This window comes from Chenopodium quinoa, unplaced genomic scaffold (assembly GCF_001683475.1).
Source record: "Chenopodium quinoa cultivar QQ74 unplaced genomic scaffold, ASM168347v1, whole genome shotgun sequence".
NCBI lineage: Eukaryota > Viridiplantae > Streptophyta > Magnoliopsida > Caryophyllales > Amaranthaceae > Chenopodium > Chenopodium quinoa.
In genome coordinates, this window is record NW_018744092.1 from 3,894,285 (window position 1) to 3,919,420 (window position 25,136).

General features: G+C 34.9%; 1 protein-coding gene across 2 annotated transcripts; it reads left to right on the plus strand.

The window, feature by feature from the left end:
* Window positions 1-459: 459 nt before the first annotated feature.
* On the plus strand, window positions 460-24,790 carry LOC110691919 (callose synthase 7-like). 2 transcript variants are annotated; one of them, XM_021868900.1, is made up of 42 exons: window positions 460-1,097; window positions 1,871-1,971; window positions 2,797-2,906; window positions 3,161-3,248; window positions 3,368-3,478; window positions 3,562-3,717; window positions 5,605-5,694; window positions 5,777-5,868; window positions 5,998-6,121; window positions 7,206-7,340; window positions 7,424-7,500; window positions 7,572-7,692; window positions 9,255-9,386; window positions 9,503-9,620; window positions 10,292-10,623; window positions 10,747-10,799; window positions 10,939-10,999; window positions 11,776-11,857; window positions 11,951-12,000; window positions 12,095-12,181; window positions 12,761-12,865; window positions 12,978-13,075; window positions 13,180-13,261; window positions 13,366-13,529; window positions 13,649-13,772; window positions 14,031-14,140; window positions 14,482-14,602; window positions 14,669-14,820; window positions 15,630-15,739; window positions 16,413-16,532; window positions 16,615-16,683; window positions 16,783-16,969; window positions 17,051-17,162; window positions 17,791-17,913; window positions 19,211-19,329; window positions 19,419-19,502; window positions 21,746-21,858; window positions 21,932-22,161; window positions 22,635-23,432; window positions 23,519-23,569; window positions 23,880-24,065; window positions 24,418-24,790. In XM_021868900.1, the coding sequence occupies exons 1-42, from the start codon at window positions 893-895 to the stop codon at window positions 24,688-24,690; spliced, it is 5,856 nt and encodes a 1,951-aa protein (XP_021724592.1). In that variant the 5' UTR covers window positions 460-892; the 3' UTR covers window positions 24,691-24,790. The 2 variants fall into 2 exon arrangements, with proteins under 2 accessions (XP_021724592.1, XP_021724593.1); XM_021868901.1 differs by lacking the exons at window positions 460-1,097; window positions 1,871-1,971 and having other exon boundaries at window positions 2,814-2,906; window positions 3,166-3,248.
* The last annotated feature ends 346 nt before the right edge of the window (window positions 24,791-25,136 follow it).

The following is a 25,136-nucleotide window of genomic DNA, read 5'->3' on the forward strand; positions in this document are numbered from 1 at the left end:
AATAAGGGTAAAAAAAAATCCACAGACAAGGGTTTGGGGAAGTCCCTTGGTAAATATATCATTGTATTGAAAAGATGATGGCATGTGGAAAACTCAAATATGGCCTAGAGCAACCATCATGCTTTGTGTGTTAATGGTGTACAAGATTATGAGGCATATAAACTACGCTAATTTACTTAATTATTCCATTTTCAGGTGTTTAGAGAGCCTCAAGGGCGGGTTGAGAATTGATCTCAGGATATCCTGGAATTGAAAGGGAAGCTCTAACCATTTGAGGTATCCCTCACTCTCAAAAACAGTGCAATGTTAAGTTGTTAATGTTGTTATCGACCTAACGTATTTATTAACAACCGTTAAAAATAAGCTGATTAAGTGCGGCAAACATTGGGATGGAGGAAGGACTACATCACGATAACTTACCAAACTAAGAATACTAAAATAGAATAGGAGTAGATTAGACTAGAGTAGTGAATAATGGGATAGTCGTTAGTTGTAAACATCAAAACCCACTTTTCCTTTCCCGCCCCAACTTTATGTAATTCATCAAGTTCCAAACCATTATAAATAACAAATAAATTCAAAAAAGAAACCCAGAAAACATCCCCTTTTTTCCATTAAAGTTGATGGAGCTCTTAACAAAGACAAAAACCAAAACAAATAAAAATTCCAGCAATCCTTTACTTGCTCAAAGAGAAAAGCGATAAAGAAAAAGCACTACTTTGGATTCATTGCCCCACTTCCTACACAAAGTATCTTCATCATTCTCTAAATCATTCAACAATGTTGTTTCCTTCTTTATTCGCAATCTCGAGCCCAAAAACCAAGAGACTGAAATTGTGGATACTACATACGGTGGCGGTGGCGGAGGCGGTGCTGGTACTGGTGGTGCGATATGGCGAGTTCCAGTGGAAGCAAAGCCGATTTAGGGTCAAGAGCGCCGTCGAGGCGGATGACTCGAGCTCTTACTATGATTGATCCGACTAAAGATGAGATTCCGATTGATAGTGAACTTGTTCCTTCTTCTCTTGCTGTTATTGCTCCTATTCTTAGGGTTGCTAATGAAGTCGAAGCCGATAACCCTAGGGTTGCTTATTTATGTAATCTCATCTCTTTTTCCTCTATTTTTTTTTGTTCAATTTTGGAATTTATTGAATTTTTTTAATTTAATTTTAATTTTGTGTTTCAATTGAATTTTAGGGTATAATGCTTATTTGTTTTTGGTTTGTGTTCACTGATTGAGATAATGGTAAAACATAAATTAGTATATGTGAGATTTGTGAATTTTATTTTATAAATTAATTTTTACATTTTTTTTCCTATTTGATTTTATTTTATAGTAGAAAGTAGACATTGTATGATAATGATTTCGCGAAAATGCTGCTTAAGATAAGTTTAGAAGTATATACGAGTAGCAGTATATCACATTATAGGATTATGATAGCTCAATACAATCTCTGACAAATTTATGACCAAATTTAGTGAGTTTGAGCACCAAAATCAGGTGATTTGTTGTTTCGCGGCAGTGGTATTATTCCGTCTTCTGAAGTTATGGTATACGGAGTAATACCGAATCATAAGGAACTGATAGTTTACTATATTGACCTTAAAATGGGAATCTGTTCATAGAATTCAAAGTTAATCAGGCATAATCCGTTTGTCTAGTTGCTTATTTTACAGAATATTACTGCATTAACAGTTCACTTCTGCTTGTCTTGGTCTTTCTTTTATGGAACAATGGCTGTTTTTATCATCAGTTCCAGACTCAGAAGTTATATTGTTCTATTGATTGGAAAAGGATACAAGTATATGGTACCAATAATCTTCTTTTTGTGATGTTCCTTTTTCTCAATTGATGCTGTTGATCACCTAGGTCGCTTTCATGCATTTGAGAAGGCTCACAAGATGGACCCAACATCAAGCGGGCGAGGTGTCCGTCAATTCAAAACGTATCTATTACATAGACTTGAAAAGGTGGGATCTTCTCTTTACCAGATCTCTATGCTGAACAATTTTTCCCCTTGTTTTTTTGGGTAAGCTAGCAGTTGATTTCTAGGAGGTTTTGCAACTTGAATACCAGAATGTTGGGGGGTGGGTAGCGTCCATGTATCGACTTGATTAAGAAATACCATCTCATTTAGCTATGGATTTGCTGTTTCTTGTTCCAAGAGTTTAAATGAGACACGGAGAATAACGGGAATTATGTTTTATACCTTTTGACTCAGATTAATTCCATAATGCCTATTGCATTGCTTACTTTCTGAAGTCTCAATTTAGGCTTAATAATTATAGGTATAATTATTGACTTATCTTTATGTTTTTATCGACAGAAAAGATATTATATGCTGTTCACAATTTTTTTTGCTGAATTTGCATTATAAGTGAAATGCTTTAACAGTTGCCTTGCTACAGGATAGGATCCTTTTTTACAGAGACTAAGTCAATTATTAATTCTCTTGGGTTGCTAACATATCGAATGAATATTTGAGCCTAAATCTAGAAGATGGTTTATTCTTAATGTTTTTTTATATTGATGTGGAAAACGAGCATGAAAAGAAATAAGAAAGAGAAGGAGAGTTTACTTGCTTGTTGTTGCTGTTTCATATATGGCACTGGTGCTGTATTCATTAAACTAAAGCCTATCGGTCATTTAAGTGGTCAAATGGGGTTATGGGAAGATATAATGTCACTGATTCTTATGTGATTCTCCTAGTGATATATAGACAAATGTTCTCCTTTAATATGTCCAGTAGTGTGGAAGGTTTTTGTTAAGAGTTTAGTGCGTCCTCTTTATTACAGGAGGAGGTGGAAACTCACCCAAGGACTAAAAGTGATCCAAGAGAAATTCAGGAGTTCTACCAGGACTTTTGTGAGAAGAACATTAGGCAGGGTCCACAAACAAAGACACTGTAAGCCAACCCTCTTGCCCTCTCCTCTCATATCAATGATTGTTACAATGGGTAACAATACTCCTAAAACTTTATATAGTGTTAAGTGTTCCAACTAATGTGAGACAGAGGAAGTACTTATCATTGTTTGTTGATCCTGTCTAAAGTGAAATAGAGAAGCGCACAAAATATGTTATAGGGTGTTATTATGTCCCAGTAGTACCCAAAATGAATTCTGTTGTTCATTAGATTCTGAATTATGTTGCTTTCTTAAGGGAAGAAATGGCCAAGGTTTATCAGATAGCGACTGTGCTGTACGACGTTTTAAGGACAGTGGTACCCTATGCAAAAGTTGATGAAAAGGTTTGATTCATGCATTTTTTTTTATTTTTTTTTTATTTTTTAATGTTTTATTATATTATTGACATTACCTTTCATATCAATAGTATCAGGTTAAATCTTAACATTCAAGTTTATTGCAGACAGAAAGTTATGCCAAGGAAGTGGAAAGGAATAGAGAGCAATATGAGCATTATAATATTCTTCCTCTCTTTGATATTGGAGTTAAGCCAGCAATTATGGAACTTCCTGAGGTCACTTACATTTTCCATCTGTGCTTTTGCATTGTCCGTAACCATGTAAATTTAATGACGACATGTTTGTCTGAAACATCCAGATAAAAGCTGCAATTCGGGCTATACGCAATACAGACAATCTTCCCATGCCTCGATTAGCGTCTAGTACACAAGGTGATAATATTATTATGCCGGAGTACAAGGACAAGTCTATCAATGATATACTCGACTGGCTAGCATCCATCTTTGGGTTTCAGGTAAACATTGTCGATGAGGGTCTTTTCCATATCTGCTCTGGGCTTGAGGGAGGGTAGGCTTATTAATTTAGTTGGTATACAGCTTTTAGGCCTTTTTGAGTAGTTTAACCTTTTCAATTTTAGCTCCAAAATGTTCTTTCCTCCAACCTTGAGAAGCAAGGCTTTTTCTGATGAGTGTTTGCAAGAGAAAAGCTTGTATTCTGATCAACTACATTCCTCGAAATCACTAATCAAGATCATATTTTTTTGATGTACCCTCAGTCAATTTAGTTTTGTTTACTCAGTGGAAGTCTCATTTTATACTGAGATATCAAATTGGTATCCTGTTTTTCCTGAAATTCATCTTATACTTTTTTATTGTTCCACATGAAATCACTACTTGGCTGCATAGTTTTTGTGAATCATATGGTAATTTTGAAACAAGAAACTATGTTTTCTGTATGAGTATCTTTTCCATTATACCGTAGGTAACAGGATCTGCTTTTTTTTTTTTTTTTTTTCCTTTTCTGATAAAATCTAATAGTCTGAAAGGCAGGATTGGTTGATTGGATTTCCAATATTTGTTTCCATTTTTTTGTTTGACAAGAAAAAAGTATAAAAGCTCAGAAAAAGGAGTTCAAGCAAAAGAGGGAACACTGTCCTCTAAAATCAACGCATGGATTATCCCAATTTCTTTGAATTTCACAGTCTAGTGATCCTTGAAATCCCTCGTTGTCTTAGCCCATAACAGCACCAGTTAAGTGACTGCCCCATTACGATCTAGTCCAATATCCTGTTATTTGTATTATCCCACTGGTCCTGTTATGAAGAATTGTATAGTATCACCATGGAAATGTTACTCTTTGTGTCATACCTTCCAATTTGAAAGAGTTAAATTTGGTGACAAATGCGATAAATCAGGGTTTGGTCTTGATGATATAAATGAACTAGAATGATTGCATGAGTAATACCGTGTGGCTAATCATCTGTCTATTTTAGAATGGGTAGTATTGAGTATATCATTCATCCTCCTAGTGAGCCACAATTTGGAATGTGCGAATTGGTTTGTGTATGTAGTTTTGTACACTGGTTAAGTTATGAACTAGTTTGGCTTCTTAACATATACCACGTATGTACTAGAACATACTGTTGTTGAGGTAACACAAACGGCTTGCTTCTTCGGCCTAATAAGGAACTTCTATATATAGCAGTATCTATTTGGCCTTTTGGCTCTGGTAATTTCTGCTCAGTCAATTTTGCTAGGGAGGGTGTCGTTTTTTGCCTTAAATAGCCGAGATGATACTCAATCCGTTTTTTTTTTTTGAAGTGCCCCATTGGAACTTTTTGCACTATCCACTTTGACCAATGTTTGTGATTTATACATAAGAAAAAAAATAGTCTTGTGGGTACTTGTTGGAATCATCTCAATGACTAGATTATTAATATTCACTTGTTATTATTTATACTAATTAATAATTAAAGATATTATTGATCAAAGTTTTGCATCGTCATATGTGCCTAGTCAACATGGGGTACTTAAAAAAAAACGGAGGGAGTAATAGAAAATCAGATTTAATCATGTGCCAGTGGTGTACCATTCATATAGAAAATTCTTTTAAATTTAGATAGCAAGGTGGTTTGATGACTTTGATCATCAGAATATGTGTTTTGTGGTTCTGTCTATATGCAATCATGCATACATAATCTTTTCCTTTTTTCTGTTTATGTATGTTGAATAATCTATAGATTTCATTCAATGCTTTTATTTATTGAGATTACACAATCTGATAGTTGCCAATATCTGATGTTTCATTTGTTTTTTCCTTTCTTTCATTCTTTCCACTTTTTTTTTTTTTTTTTTTTTTTTTTTTTTTTTTTTTTTTTTTTCCCCTTTCTCTGCGGTAAAAGAAAGGAAATGTTGCAAATCAGAGGGAGCACCTAATATTGATACTTGCAAACATGGATGTCAGGGTTAGGAGGCCCGGGGACTATGAAATGGTAGGTTAACATTTATTATTTTAACTATTTTTAAGGTTTTGATGCATATGATTAATTAGTACTTAATGATTGAGGGATGCAGCTTGACCCTCAAACTGTCCACCAGCTAAAGGATAAGATTTTTAAAAATTATGAAAGATGGTGTGACTATCTTCATTGCAAATCAAATCTCAAGTAAGTTCTCTTGTCCTGTAAAATGGAAGAAATATAGTTTATCTAATGTACAGCCAGAATGTACTACCCATTCTCAAGAATAAGGCATATAGGTCACTTGTTGACTTGGTTTTACGTGGAATTTTCAAGGTTTCCTCCTGATGCTGATCATCAGCAATCGGAACTTTTGTATATTGCACTTTATCTCCTTATCTGGGGTGAAGCTTCAAATGTTCGCTTCATGCCCGAGTGCCTATGCTACATCTTCCATAATGTAAGTAACTGGTGATCACATCTGAAAGTGTTTGGTTTAAATTTCTTTCTTCGGTTGAAATTCTCTATATAATAACAAAAATCCAATAGAGAATTTCCCAGAACCAACCCCCCCCCCCCCCTCCCCCAAAGCTTATTCATCCTTCTACTTTTCATGGGTTCATGTTATTTTCATAAATTTCAAGTGTTCAACTGGTATGGAAGGGAGTATCTCTTGGTGCTTAACAAGTGATTTTCTATTTGTTTGCATGAAAGTACTAAGCAATAATAATGTTTTCAGGTCAATTGAACACTATGGTTTATCTCTAGTTCAGCAAAGATAAAATTATTATAACCTGAGATCACAACCTATATAAATCTTTGTTAAAAAGCTTCCTTTACAACTATTATAAACAGCCAAAAACCATGGGCCCCAAAAATATTACTATTCTCATTTTGTCTCTATGATTGTTTTTCTATATATATAAGGAAGGTCATGGAAAAGTATGGGAGGTCTGCTCAATTACACACACCACACATTTGCCATGAACAATAACGAAAAACTTCGTTAAATAATTTGATTTAATTTTTATGGAAAACAGTGAAATAATTGACGAAGGGGCATAGTGTGAAAATTCTCAATAATAAAAGATAAGGGTAATATGTACATTTCAAAAAATTGTTGTCCACCAAATAGAATTGTCAAAAGTACTAGGGACCAACAAATAGAATTGAGTATGGGAATAACACCTAATAAAACTGTTAAAATATTTTCTGTTGAGGCTGTTTATTGCATATATAACCCTGACTTGACTTTTTAATCTATAAAGAAAATTCTCTTTAGAACTGTGTTCTGTCACTGGAAGCCCATATATATGATCAGCAAAAATGCTATACTGCTGATGCTTGGTCTGGAGGAAAATGTTCCATGCTTGTGTGTTGTGAGATTATATGGTATGTAAACCTTGAAAAGAAATTGAGTGATTTGTGATAATCACATTTTCCATTGAAAATCTTATCAATCTTTAACGCAATTCACGATCAACATTTTTTGGTTACCTCACCTTCCCTAAATTACGTGTGCTATGTATTTCTAATGCATGTAGATGGCTAGTGAAATTCATGGAGTTTTGTATAGCAACGTATATCCAATTACGGGAGAGCCTTATCAAACTATGGAGCATAGAGAAAATTTTTTTCTAAAGGAAATTATAACTCCAATATATGATGTTGTTCGTAAGGTATGTTTTTCTCGCATGCATGTAATCTGTACTGTCCATATGCAAAATTTTCCCCAACGAATGACAGCCAATTGTTCAAAAAGGAAGCAAGAAGAAACAAAGGAGGCACGGCAAGCCACTCAGCTTGGAGAAATTATGATGATCTGAATGAATATTTTTGGTAAGATTGAAGGGCATATAGCAGTTTCTGTGCCATATTTGATATTTCTTATAAACGGAGTTCTTTTATAGGTCTAAGAAATGTTTCAAGTTAGGGTGGCCAATGGATCGCACTGCTGACTTTTTTCCGAAAGAGAAAGAGACACATCCTCCAAGGACGGAGACACAGCCTAACAGAATGGAGAAACAGCTGGTAAAATAATACTTACTAATATTGTTTTAATTCTGTGATTGTGATAATGAATTGCAATGTTATCATCCTGGAACTGTGTTCTTCCAAGTATTTGTCAATGGCCGAGACGGTTGCTATTACATTTATTGTAACCAAGAGAACATGGTGTGCAACAAGAGTGACAAGCAGATTGCTGAAGCCAGAAACATAAGGATTGTTGATAAACAAATTTTCGAATCTCTTTTCTGTCATGTCTTATTTTCTGCATAGAATATCTGAATGTCTTTGTTGCTAAAATGATATTAAGTGATAAAAAAGAAGTCCGATAAAGCATGGCACTGAAGTCATAGTGAACAACTACTATTCCAAGATTCTAACTTGTAGATTTTGAAGCAACAATTATGTACATCCGGTCTCGATGGAATTTTTCTGTTTTTTGTTGTCATGTTGATTTTTTAGTTCACTTCAGGGCATCTGCTATCCTGTTTCAATTGAAAATTTTCTTGTTTTGTTTTAGTTCCCAAGAGTGTGGCTGTGAAAATAAGAACATGATTGTGGAGTACTGGAGTTAGGTTTTTTAAGTACTGGAAGCAATCGTTGGACAACTTCTCAAAGAGGAATCTTATTTTAGGCATTGACGCATTGTCCTTTCTAACTAACATCTGATTAGAACATTAGATTGATGTATGAAGATTAAAACTGTTTTGTGGACAGGGTTATATGCACGCTACTAACGTTATATTATTGTGGACCTGATGATTATACACACGCTACTAACGTTATATTATTGTGGACCTGATTCCATAAGAATCAACCTGCTTGGAGTCTTTCTTACTCAAACCAATTTTTTCCAAACTTAACACCCAATTTTGCATTGCAATATCCGTTTTCCCACTCAAAATCGACCACTTTTCCACTTGCATCCCCCACTTCATGGATGTCTATATTTTCTTTAAATAGTTGTTGTTGTTGTGTTTTTTTTTTTTTTTTTTTTTTTTTTTTTTTTTTTTTTTTTTTTTTAATAAGTCCAAGAGAATAGGCCTTACTTGCCCAAGGAACAAGGGATTCTTGGAGTTTTTTTCGTTTGGTGTCTAAAAAGATTTCAGATTTCTCAACTGAAAGCTTCCAGATTGGATGAAGGCATTTGTAATTTTGTATTGACTTTTATTTTGAAGAAGCTCAATACTCGTGAGGATATATAGGATACACATCATGGTTATGGGTTCATGACATAATAATTGGTTTCATGTAATATATCTTTTCCTGATCAAACTTGTAATTGAGACTTTTCTATGCCTATGTTTTGTATTACCTGTAACTCTTTGTATTGGATTTTTCTATTTTCACCTCAATTTTTTTATACAAGCTAATATTGTAATTAACTTGTTCTCCATACATATTGACTATTGAGTCCTGTAGATTTGATTTTTTTAATTTGGGGGTAATATATTAATGTTACTTAGTGGCAGAAATTCCAAATTTTTATGTCAAGACACAAACTATCATGTAAAGGGTCTTCCGCTCTTGCATTTAATCATGTACAAGATGCAAATTTGTAATGAAATACATGTCTTCTTTTGCAGAGGCATGAGCATGACCATCAGGATGCTATTGGTAAGAGGAAGCCTAAGACAAATTTTGTCGAAATGCGTACTTTTTGGCACCTTTATAGAAGCTTTGACCGCATGTGGATATTTTTCATACTTGCTTTTCAGGTAGCTTCTGAGTTTAGACTTTGTTATTTTTGATATTGACCATTTTTAGTATCTAGTAATCATGTAAATTGAAGATTCTGATAGTGTAGTTTTCTATTATTCTAATTTGTTTGCAGACTATGGTTATTGTTGCATGGAGTTCTTCTGGTTCAATTACCTCAATATTTGATCAGGATGTATTCGACACTGTTTTAAGCATATTCATTACTGCTGCTTTCCTCAATTTCATGGGAGGTACTTTATGAGCAATTTGTTAATTAAGTCTATATTATCTAAATTGATGATTGATTAATGTGATTATGTTTCAACATCTCTACTCTTTGAATTTTACCTGGGTTCAGATTGGCTGGTAATGTGTTTCTTGCTGGAGATGTAAGTGGCTGTGGGTATGGGATTTAAGTCCAAACTGGAAAATGACTTCTATTGTGAGGTTTGGATTATCATGGTAGTGTGCATGTGGATGCATTCTCCCTCGATTTATCTCAATGATCCCTTACACAAGCTTTCCTTCCCTATATATGGTCACAGAAGCTCCTCACCATTCTCAATTCTAACTAACATATCTATGATTTCCTTAAATTTTCTTCCCTGATTTTCTGTATCTTGCTTTTGTTAAGCTTTCTCCACTTAACCCTAAGCACTTTCCTAGTATACATGAGCAGGGGAGTGCTGGGAGGCTGATAATGCTCATTTGCAGAGTCATTTCTAAGTCAATGATAGGATCATAGTGATGGTTATTATCTGCGTTCTTTGTTTAATTGGCATTTTTCTTGATGAATTCTTGATGAATGATGGAAAATTATTGTGCAGAAAGTCTTTCCTTTTCACATGCTGGAGGGTTTTCTTCTAGGATTATGGTATGTTTAATGTTATAATAGTTAATATTCTTCACTTCTTATGTGCAGCCACGCTGGATATAGTTCTCAGTTGGAAGGCTTGGGGGAGCTTGAAGTTTTCTCAAATACTGCGATACCTCTTGAAATTTGTTGTTGCAGCTATGTGGGCTATAGTGTTGCCTATAGGCTATACCAGCTATGTGCAGAATCGAGCAGGGCTCGTAAACTTCCTCACAAGCTGGGCAGGAGATCTTAGGAGTCCTTTATATTTCAAAGTTGCCATTGCCTTATACATGGCTCCTAACATTTTGGCTGCTTTGTTATTTTTCTTTCCACCAGTACGAAAATTTGTGGAAAGATCGAATTCACGTATCATTATTCTCATTATGTGGTGGGCTCAGGTAAGCATATTCTGCATCTTTCATTCTTTCATTCTTGCATTGTTCATATTTTTTCTGCTAACCTCTTGCAAGCCACTGCTATTTTGCAACATTGTTGAACTTCATTTTTTTTTGCTGGTGCAGCCGAAATTGTATATCGCAAGAGGCATGCATGAAGACACATTTTCCCTTCTAAAGTAAGGTCACTTTGTATTGATGTATTTAGGGGAGATTAAATGCTCCATGATTTCTCTAGTTATTTGTACAATCTATATTGTGTTGTTAATTATTATGCTCTTGCTTGTGGTACACCATGGAAATATCAACAATTTTCAGGTATATGCTGTTCTGGATCTTGCTGTTGATGTGCAAGCTGGCATTTAGTTACTATGTGGAGGTAAGTTTGGCTCAGTATGAATGTGGTATTGCATTTTTGCCAATAAAGTTTTCTTGGTTGTTTAATGCATGAGGATTCATTGAGCTGTACAGTATTATTTCTAGATTCTCTAAATATTCTCTGCTATTCTGATGTGGAACTTTGTCCCTGCACTAAACTGCATTCCCTTGAATAAATTTCTTTATCATTGATAATTTTATATCTCTTTACTATAATATTTATTAACTAGTCTTGTGATCCATGCAACACATAAGCTGTCTCAGTAGAAGAAGGGGACAAAGACAGTGACAACGAGAGAGGGAAGGGTAAGGGGAGGAGAAAATTAATTTTAGTTAAGGGGATGAAATAGGAGAAGGAAAACTAAATTACAACTATTAATGATCCTCACTACTTGTTATATATAAAAAAAGAATTCCAAAAAAGTGGGAGAATTTAGTAGGAAATACACATATGACTTTGGGTTTGTGTTTTTATATAATAGGGCTGGGATCTTAATTAAAACCTCTAGATTAGATCAATATAAAATCTTGGAATCTACTTCAGTCATGTTTTTAATAAATAATGGGTACAAAGAAATCGTGTCTGCTCTACCCCCGAGCCTCCCTCAATCATCCCTTCCAAAAAATTATAAAAATTACTTTCTTGCTATGATAATGTTGTAGGAAGTTTAGATACCCTGGAATTTGTTGAAGGATCGGAAAAAAATCTACTTTTATTGTGCTCAAATTTTCAAGTAAGGTTCAATCGAATTCTAATACTTCATAATTGGTGCATAGATCTTGCCATTAGTCGGGCCAACAAAACTAATATGGGGGATGAGAGTTGATAACTACGAATGGCATGAGTTCTTTCCTAATGGTAAGCTTTTTCTCGATTTTTGTGAACACCATGATTTCTTGTTTCAGATGGTTCACAATAAACTGACTTCAATTATATTTGTTGTACATGCAGCGACACACAATTTTGGTATTATCATTGCTATATGGGCTCCAGTTGTTCTTGTAAGTGGTTCAGAAACAGATGAAATGTTTTACTTTGTTACATTTTGGTAGTTTCTGTGGTACCTTAATATTATACCCTTATTTTCATGTTTAGGTCTATCTTATGGATGCACAAATATGGTATGCTATATTTTCTACTATTGTTGGTGGCATCCTTGGAGCTTTCAGTCACTTGGGCGAGGTTTGTGCTTTTATTGTCAATATTGTAATGCAACATTTAATAGATGTTTTGTCCATGCTCTATATTGGTGAATCTATCTTATGAAAGAGATAAATTAAAGCGGAAATTGCTGTAGTGAAACCTTCGCTTACTAAACTGGTGCCTAGATTTGAACCCATGAGCCCTCAGTTGAAGTACTCCCTCCATTTTTTTAAGTGCCCTGGTTTGACTTTTCGCACTATATACATACTCAACTTTGACCAGTGTTGCATAAGAAAAAAAGGTAGTCATATGGTCGCTTGTTAGAATCGTCTCATTGTTTAACTTCAAAAGAATTTACTATTTATAATTTATACTCGTTGACAATATAAGATATAATTGTTCAAAGTTCCGCATTGGCATAAGTGCCTAGTCAAATTGGGGCATTTAAATCTAGAAAACAAAAGGAAGTATCTCCATCCTCTGATAAGACCAGCACATGTCAGTTGTTGAGTTGTGATTTGGGTTCTTCTATGGTTCTACTTATTCTTTAAAAAAATTTGAAGTGAAAACTAAAAAGATGAAATATTTGCTAATTTGACACTTTGTTTCCCTATATAGATACGCACTCTTGGGATGTTGCGCTCCAGATTTGAATCCGTGCCTATAGCTTTCAGGAAACGCCTTGTGCCAAGAATGAAAAGGGAAACTCATCATAGCCCAGAGGTAGTTCCATTTTATCAATGATATCTTAGTTGTTTACTCATGTATAATATAATCCATGTTTAATATCTTTCATCGTTATTATATTTTAAGCTAAAATACATATAATGTGTAGGAAGAAGATAAGGAGGCTCGGAAAAATGTTGCAAAATTCTCTCAAGTGTGGAATGAATTTATACATTATTTGCGGCTAGAAGATTTGATCAGCCACAGGTTGGTCATCTTGCTTGAGACCAGATAATTAACTTAATATGTCGAATCAGCCTAATTTCTTTTCATTTTCTTTATTCTTCTACTTAACTTTCTTTTCTACAAAGGGAGAGAGATTTGCTTCTTGTACCATACACATCAAGTCAGGTTTCAGTTGTTCAATGGCCTCCTTTCCTTCTTGCTAGCAAGGTGTGCCCTTTCACTAACTATTTGTGACCTTATTATCATATATGTATGCTGGTTCGACTTTGATGGTTGTACTGTTACCTTCTTTGTGATTCAATGTTTTACAGATTCCTATAGCACTAGATATGGCGAAAGATTTTAAGAAAAAGGACGATTCTGAGTTATTCAACAAGATCAAGGATGACGACTATATGTATTCAGCTGTGATTGAATGCTATGAAACCCTTAGGGAAATTCTCTTTGAGCTTTTGGATGATCGAGAGGATAAACTGTAAGCTAGTTGTTTCTATTCTACCATTGGCCTGTGTTATAACAGAGAGCAGCTTCCTATAGAGTTTTAAAATGTTACAAGAAGTGAACTTGATTACTAATTCTTTTCATTTGTTTCAGAGCAATTAGACAAATATGTGAAAAAGTAGAAACTAGCATACAGGAGCACAAATTTTTAGCTGATTTTCGTATGGCTGGGCTGCCTTTTCTTCATGCCAAGTTGGAGAGGTTTCTGAAATTACTGGTGAGATTTTTCATTAAGTTCATCTTCGCCTGACTCTCCCTCCCCTTTTCAGTATTTACTTTAGCAATTCTGTTAATATTTTCATGATGAGTGTCCTGTGTGGAATAGCCCGACAAAAAACTGCTCTCTGCCATGCAGTTGCAGGAGTTTGGTTGTGAACATCTGAGTCCTTGAGTTTTGTGCATTGAGTTGATGGTGATTTTTGATGTTGGTGATGTATTCTTTATGCTCTTTCTCACAAGATTGTATATTTTACAGCTGAGTGACAGTGATTATATGGATGAAGACCTATACCAGTCTCATATAATAAATGTTCTCCAGGATATTGTGGAGATCATTACACATGATGTCATTTATAATGACCTTGGGTAAGCTCTATGAAGTCCAGTATATATTATATATATACTACATCCATTTGTTTTAGTTAAAACATTTTGACTTTTACACTTGCCAATGCAAAATTTCAACCATTAATGACTAATCGTTAACAAGTAAGGTTTAAAAGAAGTTACTATTTTGAATATACATTGAGATGAAACTAACAAGATCTCACATGACTGTATATCTTAAGTATAAATTACCAAAGATTGTGCAAAATTCAAAGCGTTGCAATTAGATAAATAAAGAACTACGTTATTAGATCTAGCAGTCAGAAAAACTTTGGATCAATTGGTTAACCGGATTACTTATGTTGTTCTTGATGTTTTAGTATCTTTAAGAAGACTCAAGGCACTCAACAAGACCATCAAATCAATGATGATGGCAAAAGAGAGCAGAGGTTTGAAAGGATAAACATCTTACTCTTACGTAATAAATCGTGGAGGGAAAAGGTATTCACATCTTACTTTTTTCGTACCAGATATATTCAGATATAACCCTTTCTTCCATTACCTCAGGTTGTTCGGCTACATGTTCTCTTGAGTGAGAAGGAGTCTGCAATAAATGTTCCTACAAATCTGGAAGCACGCCGACGAATGACATTTTTTACTAATTCATTATTCATGACCATGCCATCAGCTCCCTATGTTCGCAATATGGTTTCCTTTAGGTGAGACCTTCAAAATAAGCTTGTAGTTCTTTCTGTACTTTAGTTGTTTGATTTTTAATGTTGTTTTTCTTCTTAAAATTTTAAGGGATGAGGGAGAGAATACTATACACTTCTTTCATTTTTACTTGCAACGTTGGGAGTTTCACCCTTGTCAATGCACGTTATATATGTATATATATATTTTTATTATATGCTAGTAAAAATTGTAAAAAGACTTTTTAAAGGAGAGTGTGTGAATAGTGTCAAATTCCAAATGTTACAATTATATCTTTGCAAGTAAGAGTGACTATGTAGAAATAATAAAGTGTGGATGTACACTGGGAATAAGATTATACAAAGTAGAACAATAACATTACACACAACTTTTATATTTTACTTTTAAGCCCGCTCAATGCATGGGTTTGAAAGTTACAAATCCAATATAAGTGTGATGATTTTGACTCCTTGAGAAGAAACTGAATCTTTTCTTCCTTGATTCTTCTTTGTATCTGGGCCTAATTTGCTAATACTTCACCATATGGCTTGTTTTTGGGTCAGAGTTTTTCTTTTCATTTTGTTAATCTTCTTCTTTTTTATTTTTTTATTTTTTATTTTTTTATTTTTTTTGCGGGTGGGAGTGGGGGGCCTGTGGACGGACGTGTTGGTCTGTTGGACCTCTTCCATATAGCTTAATTTATACAGCCTGTAATAATCAGGCGTATGATCCTAAACTGATTTCGGTTGTTTCCTTTGTTTTAAAAGTAACAATCCTTATCCATTCTATTTCTACAAATCAATTAATCATTACTATTTCTTTTCACATATTATAGTGTTTTGACCCCTTATTACAAAGAAGATGTTCTCTATTCATGGGATGAACTTCACGAAGAAAATGAGGATGGAATTTCAACCTTATTCTATCTGCAGAAGATATATCCAGGTTAGTCATAATATTGTCTCCTTAAGGAAAATGCACCACCTCTGTGTTTCGTTTTCTGTTGGCCTCTCTAACCTTGCCTTGGTTGGTGGAGTTGAGCCTGCATATTATTTATTTTGATCCTTCTAACTGTTCCAATGTTGGGAGATTTTGTGGTGAACTCAGATCAAATTTCTTAAATAAGAGAATTAATCTGCAGAATTAACAAGCAATTAAGGAAAAGAATTGTTTTCTTTGGTTTAAGAGAAAATTGCAGTAAAAGGGTTACATATACTGAGCATTTGAGAGGTACAACTCTCTCCCAAGCAACCAAATAACAACTTCCTGAATGAAATCCTTCTCCGTCTTCTCTCTCTCTCTCTCTCTCTCTCTCTCTCTCTCTCTCTCTCTCTCTCTTTTTTCCCTCACTACAGTGATCCCAACACACATAATTATTTCCTCACACCACTGCCACCTCATTCTTCTAACAGAATACAGGGTTCTCCCCTATTTGCCCTTATCCCTATATTCTGCATATGTCAGCCTCGCAGTTGCTGCATGCAAGTTCATGTCTGATTTTCTGGTTATTGTTTCTGTTGTTTTATTCATGTATGTTCATATTCTGTCTTCTGTTGTTTCTTCACTAAGTTCTGGCTTATGATGGTATTTCTATGTTGGGAACTTGGGATCACTCCAGATGAATGGAATAACTTCAGGGAAAGAGTAAATGATCCAAAACTCGGATATGCTAGCAAAGACACCAAGGAGTTGGTTCGTCATTGGGTATCTTATAGAGGGCAAACACTAGCTAGAACAGGTGTGCATAACATGCTGATGTTTATTTTTCTCTTTGTATGGGTTGTAGCTGTCACTCAAGCTTATCTGTTTGTGTGCTCTAGTTAGAGGAATAATGTATTATCGTCTGGCTTTGGAGCTTCAGTGCTTCTTGGAATATGCTGAAGATACGGGTATATCATATTTCTCATTAATTTTTCAATTAATTTTTGGAATTATTAGCACCGAGTATAATGTATAAATTATGACTCAATCTTTTTTTTACCTGACAGCTATCTTTACTGGCTACCGAACCATTGAGAAAAGTGAAACACATAAGAAGATTTTTGAATATTCTCAATCTCTCACTGATTTGAAGTTCACTTATGTTGTCTCTTGTCAAGTCTATGGTAATCAGAAAAAATCTAGTGATGCTCGGGAACGAAGCTGTGCAAATAACATACTAAATCTCATGATAACGTAAGTTTCTTTTAAAATTGAATTGTAGTTTAAATAGGGTATGAACTCAGCACATGTTTTAGTAATGTAGTAAGTTTGTAGGTACCCATCTTTGCGTGTTGCTTACATAGATGAGAGAGAGGAGAAAGTGGCTGAAAACAATGGGAAGGTCTATTACTCTGTTCTTGTCAAAGCCGGTCTCAAGTTGGATGAGGTATGGAGCTTTTAAAGATGTTTCTTTATGTACTTATCAATCTTTTTAGGTTATCTTAGCCCTGTTTCTGCATTTATTATGGCAGAAACAGATTTATGTCACCAGAAGCAAAAGATTAACCTGCACAATATTTCACAAGTTCTTTCTGCAAAGCCATACATTTTATTTTTATTTTAATAATAATACAATATTTTACATCCTACTTGCTTGATTATTCGTACTTTTGTCTTCTAAAAAAGATGAAAACCCTTCAAGTATGTGGCCAGGGATAAGATAATATTTCCTCGTTGTATTGGTATCTTAAACCGCTAGTATGATGCTCCTGTCATAACCATGTTTGCTGAATCTTTATTTTAGCATTATTGGCATTGCACAATGCCTTATAGTTCTATGTTTTTATTTGAGCTCTTGGAGTTTTTATATGCTTGGGAAAGAAATTAGATATTTGTACAGAGTAACTCAGTTCCCTGAGGGCTCTATATCTGACAAGTGGACTGCGCTATCTGGTTTGATCCCTGATAGCAATTTTAGTTTTCAAGTATCCTCTATTTCTGATGTTTCAGTATTGTGTGATTCATTTCCTAGTTTGTGACATAATCGTAATTTGACTAAGTTACATGTGTTTTAGGAAATATATCGGATCAAGCTTCCAGGTCCGCCTACAGAAATTGGTGAAGGCAAGCCTGAGAACCAAAATCATGCCATTATTTTCACACGTGGAGAGGCCCTACAAACAATAGACATGAACCAGGTAAGTCATCATTCACTTATCAGTTGATGTCCCCTTTCTGACCTCTGAAAGCAAGGTTCTTGTTAAGGGGCTGAGAGAGGATGGCTGGGTAGGGGGCTTGGGTTTATAGAGTCAAAAGACCCCAAAGTTACTATATAATCTAATGACAAAGGAAGACTTTGAATATATGTTCAGTTTTATATGTTATTTTTTGGTATTTGGTTGGATAAATTGGAAGCAGGAATTGAAGGGATAGGTTGATGTGATCAGGTGTGAGTGGGTACTGATAGCTACTAGAGTACAGAGGATGGTATAAAGAATAAGCATTGTATTGTATTGAACACAGGAGAATTGCTTATTATGATTAGATAGGATTCTAAGCTTAATTTTTTGCTCTTTTAGTTTTCCTCCTTGACCTTATGGAATTAAAAGAGAGCTTTAACTACTTACACACTTGAAAGGATAAAAAAGATGCTTTTCAGGAAACTGTGTATGTGTCCTATGTGGAGTACAAAATTACTACTATAACTTCTGCCAGAAGTAATTGTTACCTTAGAATTGTGATTCGAATCTTAGAATCTTACTATTATATGATCCAAAAAATATGTGGCTGGTCTCAATTTTAAGTAGGACATTTTATTCCTATCAAGATAAATATTTGAATCGTTACTACAAACTTATGATTCAGTGATACAATCCCTACATTGAAATGATAAAATCATTCTTACATGTTATTCACTAATTAATTTAATTAATGATTGTGTTTGTTTTATAATTTTGTTCATCACAACTTTAAAATCGATGAGATTGAGTTTGAGGATAATTTTTCAGTACTTTAGAATTCAAGTACGAATTGCTTATAATTTTTTGAGCAAATATGTAGAAGCTTACAATTTTACGACTCATTCCTACGATTTGATTCTAAGAAGCCCTAACTTGGGGCCATTATATTATAGAATTAGCCTTACATGACAAGTAATTTTGGAAGGGATAGTAAATCCATCAATTTTTTTTATTTGTGGTTTTTATTTTATTTTATTTTTTTTTTAATTTTATTTTTTTTTATTAATTTTTTTTTAATATATATATTTTTATCCATGGATAGGATTTAGCTGTGCCTTTTCAATTTACTGTGTAAGTATGCTGATTTTATTTTTTAAAAATAAATAAATATATATTCTATATTCATTAAAGGATAGGACACTTAACAATGCTGTTGGATTTATTTTTTATATTTTAATATTGTTTAAATACAAGATATGTCAAGACGGTAGCATTTTTGGGTTTTCATACCTCTCTTTCTTTATTTGTGTCACAGGATAATTATTTTGAAGAAGCTTTTAAAATGAGAAATGTTTTGGAAGAGTTTCAAAAATCACGTCGTAAGCGACGAAAACCTACAATATTGGGTTTGAGGGAGCATATTTTCACCGGAAGGTTGGCCTTTCATCCTTTCTCTACAACCATTTTATGTAAGAACATTAGATTATATCATGTTTGTGATTCTGTTTGTGTTCATATTTCAGTGTTTCATCTCTAGCGTGGTTCATGTCCAATCAGGAGACTAGCTTTGTTACCATTGGTCAGCGAGTCCTGGCCAACCCTCTGAGGTAGCACTGCTTTTGGTTGAACAAGGTTCCTTGTGCCAAGTTTGAACTATGTTATATATATATATATATATATATATATATATATATATATATATATATATATATATATATATATATATATATATATATATATATATATATATATATGAATCATCATTATACTTTCCTGTCATGTTTCAATATCGTCTGATATGCAATCCTTTGGCTGATACGTATTGGCTTTTCGACTTTTTGATTTTTCCTAAGGCTTTGTTCTCCTCAACTTATTTTCACTTATTTCAGATTTAGTAAGTTCAGATAAGCACACTTCCACTAAGTGCAACTAGTGCCACGATCTTGACCATAGTTAAAACCCTGATTCCCGCTTAAGATTAAGAGCCAATGAATCATTTTATATATGGGCTGAATGAGGTGATCGTTCCCTCTTTAAGATCTGTTTAATGAGATGTCCAGTGCCAATGGAAGCTGGAGCTACAAGCTATTACTGACCATGCTGGTGGAAGCAATGAAATTAAGCTTGCTTAACTTATATTTGATAAGCTGTAAAGGCCTTTAATATCAGTTGCCACCAAGACAACACTCGATGCTGTCTTCTGCAAGTTGATACAGGCTGGTACTCTGAAATTAAAATCACTAAAGTATCAACCGTGACCTCTTACATGACAATGCAAAAAAGTAGGCTCTCCGTCAATTGAATGTCTTCTTAGACTTTGTCACATATTCAGATTTAAGAGTAATTGTAAAAAAATTAAATTTTTTTAACTTTTTTTAAAATTGAGGGACATAGAGTTGGTGGGGGACATGACATGAGATATGAAGGGAGATAGCATGAGAGAGAAATATTCAGTGGAGGAGCCCACATCACACGAGTTGGGTGGGGTAAACCAGTAAATTTTCCATGCAAGGCAAGATGACAGTTATTTATGCAATGACCAAAGCAATATATTGGACAATTATTTGAGGATGGAGGGAGTACATATTTCAACATTTGACCTTATAGGCGATCATGACCTCCCATGATTTAGTTCCCTGAGCTAAAAAGTGGACCTAATATAAAATGGCTTAATAGATTATCATGCTTGTCACTTTTGGTGAAGCTGCAGGCATTCAACACTTTTCAATTGCAGGGTCTTAACTGGAATAGTGTTTCAGTATTTTCAAGGGTAAGGCTGAATACGTTTAACCCTCCCCTGCCTTTGCGGCAGCCACATGTGAAGCACTTGGGCATTGGTTATTATTTTGATTCATATTTTGATTATGATTCAATATATCCTTAGTTTATTGCTAAAAAGCATACACTTTGAAATATTTTGTATCACTGTATGGCACAAACCAGAGTGGGATATTTTTAGTAGAGCCTACAAGCATTTGGATGGGAATATTGCCTCCATAGACTATGAGTTTTGTGACCATACATTTTCTCATATCCATCAGTTGAAACCACCTCAATACCATTTGATAATGTCTTGGAAAGATTTTTGGGATGTATCTTCTTTGTGTAATGGCTACAGGTAGGCCTAATGTGATGGTTTAGGCATGTCTGACTGTGGCAACAACCTGCCAGCTTAGACTTATATCTGATTTTGTCACAAGTCTGCCAGGCTGACTCAAATTTGGAACTGTGGTCCTGAAGAGAAAAAAAGGTCAAAGTAACCAAGCCATAACCAATCATTGAAAAAGCCTTAAATCAGGAGCCGGTTTTTTTTTTTTTTTTTTTTTTTTTCCTGAAGTTTAATTTGAGGTCATCGCATTGAATGTTCTTGCAAAGGCAGTTACTGGTAAGAGACCTGATTTGATGAAATATGGATGTACATTTAAAAAAAAGCGACGTTCAGGATCTTTGGTCTTGTTAACAAACGATAGAAAACATCATAACACAACTGCTACATATTGAAGTGGTAAGTAACCCTGTTGTTCAATAGCCAAATAAGTGTGTTCAGTCTGCAGCTTAGCAGCTCAAATTCTGTGAAAGTATCCTAGAGGTGGATGCTTATTCAGATATGAGATTCTGTCACTGACAAATTTCTCTGTCGTGCTTTATTAAATTGTTACCATATCATTGCTTATGTCTCCAACCAAGGCCAAACCTTTTGTACTTACAAATTTACTTGCCGGTTCATTTCTCATGCCCACCTACGAGACTTACCTTTGGCTTTCGCCTCAATCATCTGCAATAAAACATAGAAAACATCTTTATGATTATATAACTTTCTTATGTTTGATTTTCTGTCATTTCTGAACAGGGTACGTTTCCATTATGGCCATCCTGATATATTTGACAGACTATTTCATATAACCAGGGGAGGAATTAGCAAAGCTTCGAAAATCATTAACCTGAGCGAAGATATATTCTCAGGTATGTCCTTTTACATCTCAAAAACAGAGATTTTATATCTGTAGCCTTTGCTAATTTCCTTTAATCTTCTTAGGTTATAATTCAACCTTACGTGGAGGTTTCATTACACACCATGAGTATATTCAGGTGGGAAAAGGCCGTGATGTTGGAATGAATCAAATATCTCTTTTTGAGGCTAAAGTTGCCAATGGCAATGGTGAGCAAACACTTAGCCGTGATGTTTATCGACTTGGCCGCCGATTTGACTTTTACAGGATGCTTTCATTCTACTACACCACAGTGGGCTTCTATTTTAGTAGCATGGTATGGATCCCTGACAATTATTGAAGTGCTTAATGGTAATCAATTTGTAAAATTGTGATTGTCTTATCTGAAATTTATATGTTGAATAGTGAGATGGAACCAGTCAACATACTATGGGTATTGTTCTTCAAATGCGGTAAGAAATATTAATATCAGGGAAGTCATTTTGAGAGAAAGTAGGTTAGTCTAACGCCAACGAAGTTAAAACGAAATAATACACATCCTCAAAGTCATTTGCTCGTCATTCTTTGCTCAAACTGTATTTTACCCTGATAATGGGCATTTAGCTAGACTTGACATGCTTGTACTTTTCTAGCAGTTTCTGTATTCTCTTCCCATTTGTTTAATTAGTGAAAACTGTTGGAGAAATTGGTCTAGGTTGATGGAGTTTAGGAGGGACTTGTTTGATTTGCATTTTAAATTTATTGCTTTGGATATCTCTGTAATATATCTCATCTTGTTCCACATTTCAGGTCACTGTTTTGACTGTATACATATTTTTGTATGGACGTCTGTACATGGTATTGAGTGGGCTAGAGAAATCGATCATAGATAGTGCATCAATAAATCAAACCAAGGCCCTTGAAGAGGCTCTAGCACCACAAAGTATGTTTCAAATTGGTGTACTTTTAGTACTTCCAATGATTATGGAAATTGGCTTGGAAAGAGGCTTTCGAACAGCAATAGGGGATTTTGTAATCATGCAACTTCAGCTGGCTTCTGTGTTCTTTACCTTTCAGTTAGGGACAAAAGCACATTACTATGGAAGAACTATCTTACATGGAGGTTCCAAGTATCGAGCAACAGGGCGTGGTTTTGTTGTTTTCCATGCAAAATTTGCAGACAATTATAGGCGGTATTCACGAAGTCACTTTGTGAAAGCTCTGGAACTTTTTATTCTTTTAATTGTTTATGAAGCCTATGGGGACTCATACCGCAGCTCAAATCTATACCTTTTTGTTACGTGGTCCATGTGGTTTCTTGTCGTCTCTTGGCTGTTTGCTCCGTTCCTCTTTAATCCATCTGGATTTGACTGGCAAAAGACAGTTGATGACTGGACAGACTGGAAAAGGTGGATGGGAAATCGTGGTGGAATAGGTATACAGCCAGATAAAAGCTGGGAATCATGGTGGGATGGAGAACAAGAACACCTGAAGCATACAACTGTGAGGGGACGGTTCCTGGAAATAGTCCTCTCTCTTCGCTTCTTCCTTTACCAATACGGAATCGTGTACCATCTTGATATTGCTCATGGAAGCAGGAGTGTCTTGGTATTATTCTATCCCATGTATTTATTTTCGTTAATACATTGCTGCAGGTTACATCTTGACTTTTATCTGTGATTTTATTCTGATAGGTCTATGCACTTTCTTGGGTCGTCATGGCTACTGTTCTTCTTGTCTTGAAGGTAACATAAGCAAGTTATCACCTATTTTCCCTCTTGTGTTATGCCTAGGACATAGTTTCAATTATTTAAAATTTTGCAACTTAAAGCTCAAACACAATGAATGATAATTAAAAGGTGGTATTATGAGTTTTTTTTTTTTTATTAATTTCCTTGACCATGGGTTCTGAAGCAAATAACATTCAGTAAAGTACATGCTTTCTTCTACAAGCAAATATTATACTTTTACATGTATTTCTTTTTATTCTGCTAATGAATCTAAATATATACCGCCTATAGTAATTTTTCAATGGCTATTTGCTCTTGGCATCAGATGGTCTCGATGGGAAGGAGGAGATTTGGTACTGATTTTCAGCTAATGTTTAGAATTCTCAAAGGACTCCTGTTCCTTGGCTTTGTATCAGTTATGACAGTACTGTTTGTGGTCTGCAACCTCACCATAAAAGATCTATTTGCTTCTATCCTTGCTTTCTTGCCCACCGGGTGGGCTATGCTTCTAGTAAGTTATACGTTTATCCTTTCTTGTCTGTTTCATTTTATTGTTCTTCTGAATTTATGATACTATTGCATATGTGCCACACATACACACTACCTATGCACAATGCAATCCCAAGACAGTGCTGAATTGAATTTCTAAGTGTGGCAATCTAAATAACCTCTAGCTGATTGTACCGACTACTATATCCTCATGCCATCCAGATTGTCTATGGAAGTATTAATGCATGAATTCACGATATCAATCCGTTTTTAATTCATGCCCATTTGCTTTCTCAGTCCAATCTTGTCTTTTGACTATGAGTTTCTTACCATAAGCCTAACAAATGCGCCTACTTGTTCTTGCCCTCTTCAAGATTGGGCAAACTTGCAGGGGTTTGTTGAAAGCTTTGAAGTTCTGGGAATCAATTAAGGAGCTCGGCAGAGCCTATGAATATGTGATGGGACTGATAATCTTTATGCCCATTGCTGTATTGTCGTGGTTTCCATTTGTTTCCGAGTTCCAAACAAGGTTGCTGTTCAACCAAGCTTTTAGCAGAGGTCTGCAGATTTCGATGATTATTGCAGGGCGGAAAGAAAAGGATCATTCCACCTCAGATATGCAAGGCTTAAGGGTGATTGACTTGTAAATTGTAATGATTCTTGTAGTAAACAATTTTTATTTATACTTCTGTAATTTCTCCCTCTTTCTGTAATGCAGCCATTATTACTGGTTTATGTTTAACGTCATCAGTAAGGTCTTGCTCCGCGTTCTCTAACACAGTACTTACTAAGTTTAATTTGTTCTTTAACCTCGTCCACTCTGACCCTGGTCCTTAGACTCACCAAAGCTCTAGTCGGTCTCAAATATAACCTCATACAATTTACAACCAAATATCATCTTCCCTTTCTTGTGTGAAGATCAAAGATCATACGATGGGATACATACAAGGCCAAACCTGGCTAGCCCAGCATTATTGCACATCACTATCAAAAAACGCTGTATAATGTACTCTTCAGGGTGAAATCGTTTGAAAAATCCCTTGCCTGCATGAGCACCATTAATCTATGTATGTCTACAACTCTTAAATAATTG

Excerpts from the sequence above, each read along its gene's own strand:
- LOC110691919 (XM_021868900.1), top strand. The coding sequence starts at position 893 with ATGGCGAGTTCCAGTGGAAGCAAAGCCGATTTAGGGTCAAGAGCGCCG. Across the intron at positions 17,914-19,210 it reads AAACAATAGACATGAACCAG|GATAATTATTTTGAAGAAGC; the intron begins GTAAGTCATCAT and ends TTTGTGTCACAG. Across the intron at positions 23,433-23,518 it reads ATGGAAGCAGGAGTGTCTTG|GTCTATGCACTTTCTTGGGT; the intron begins GTATTATTCTAT and ends TTATTCTGATAG.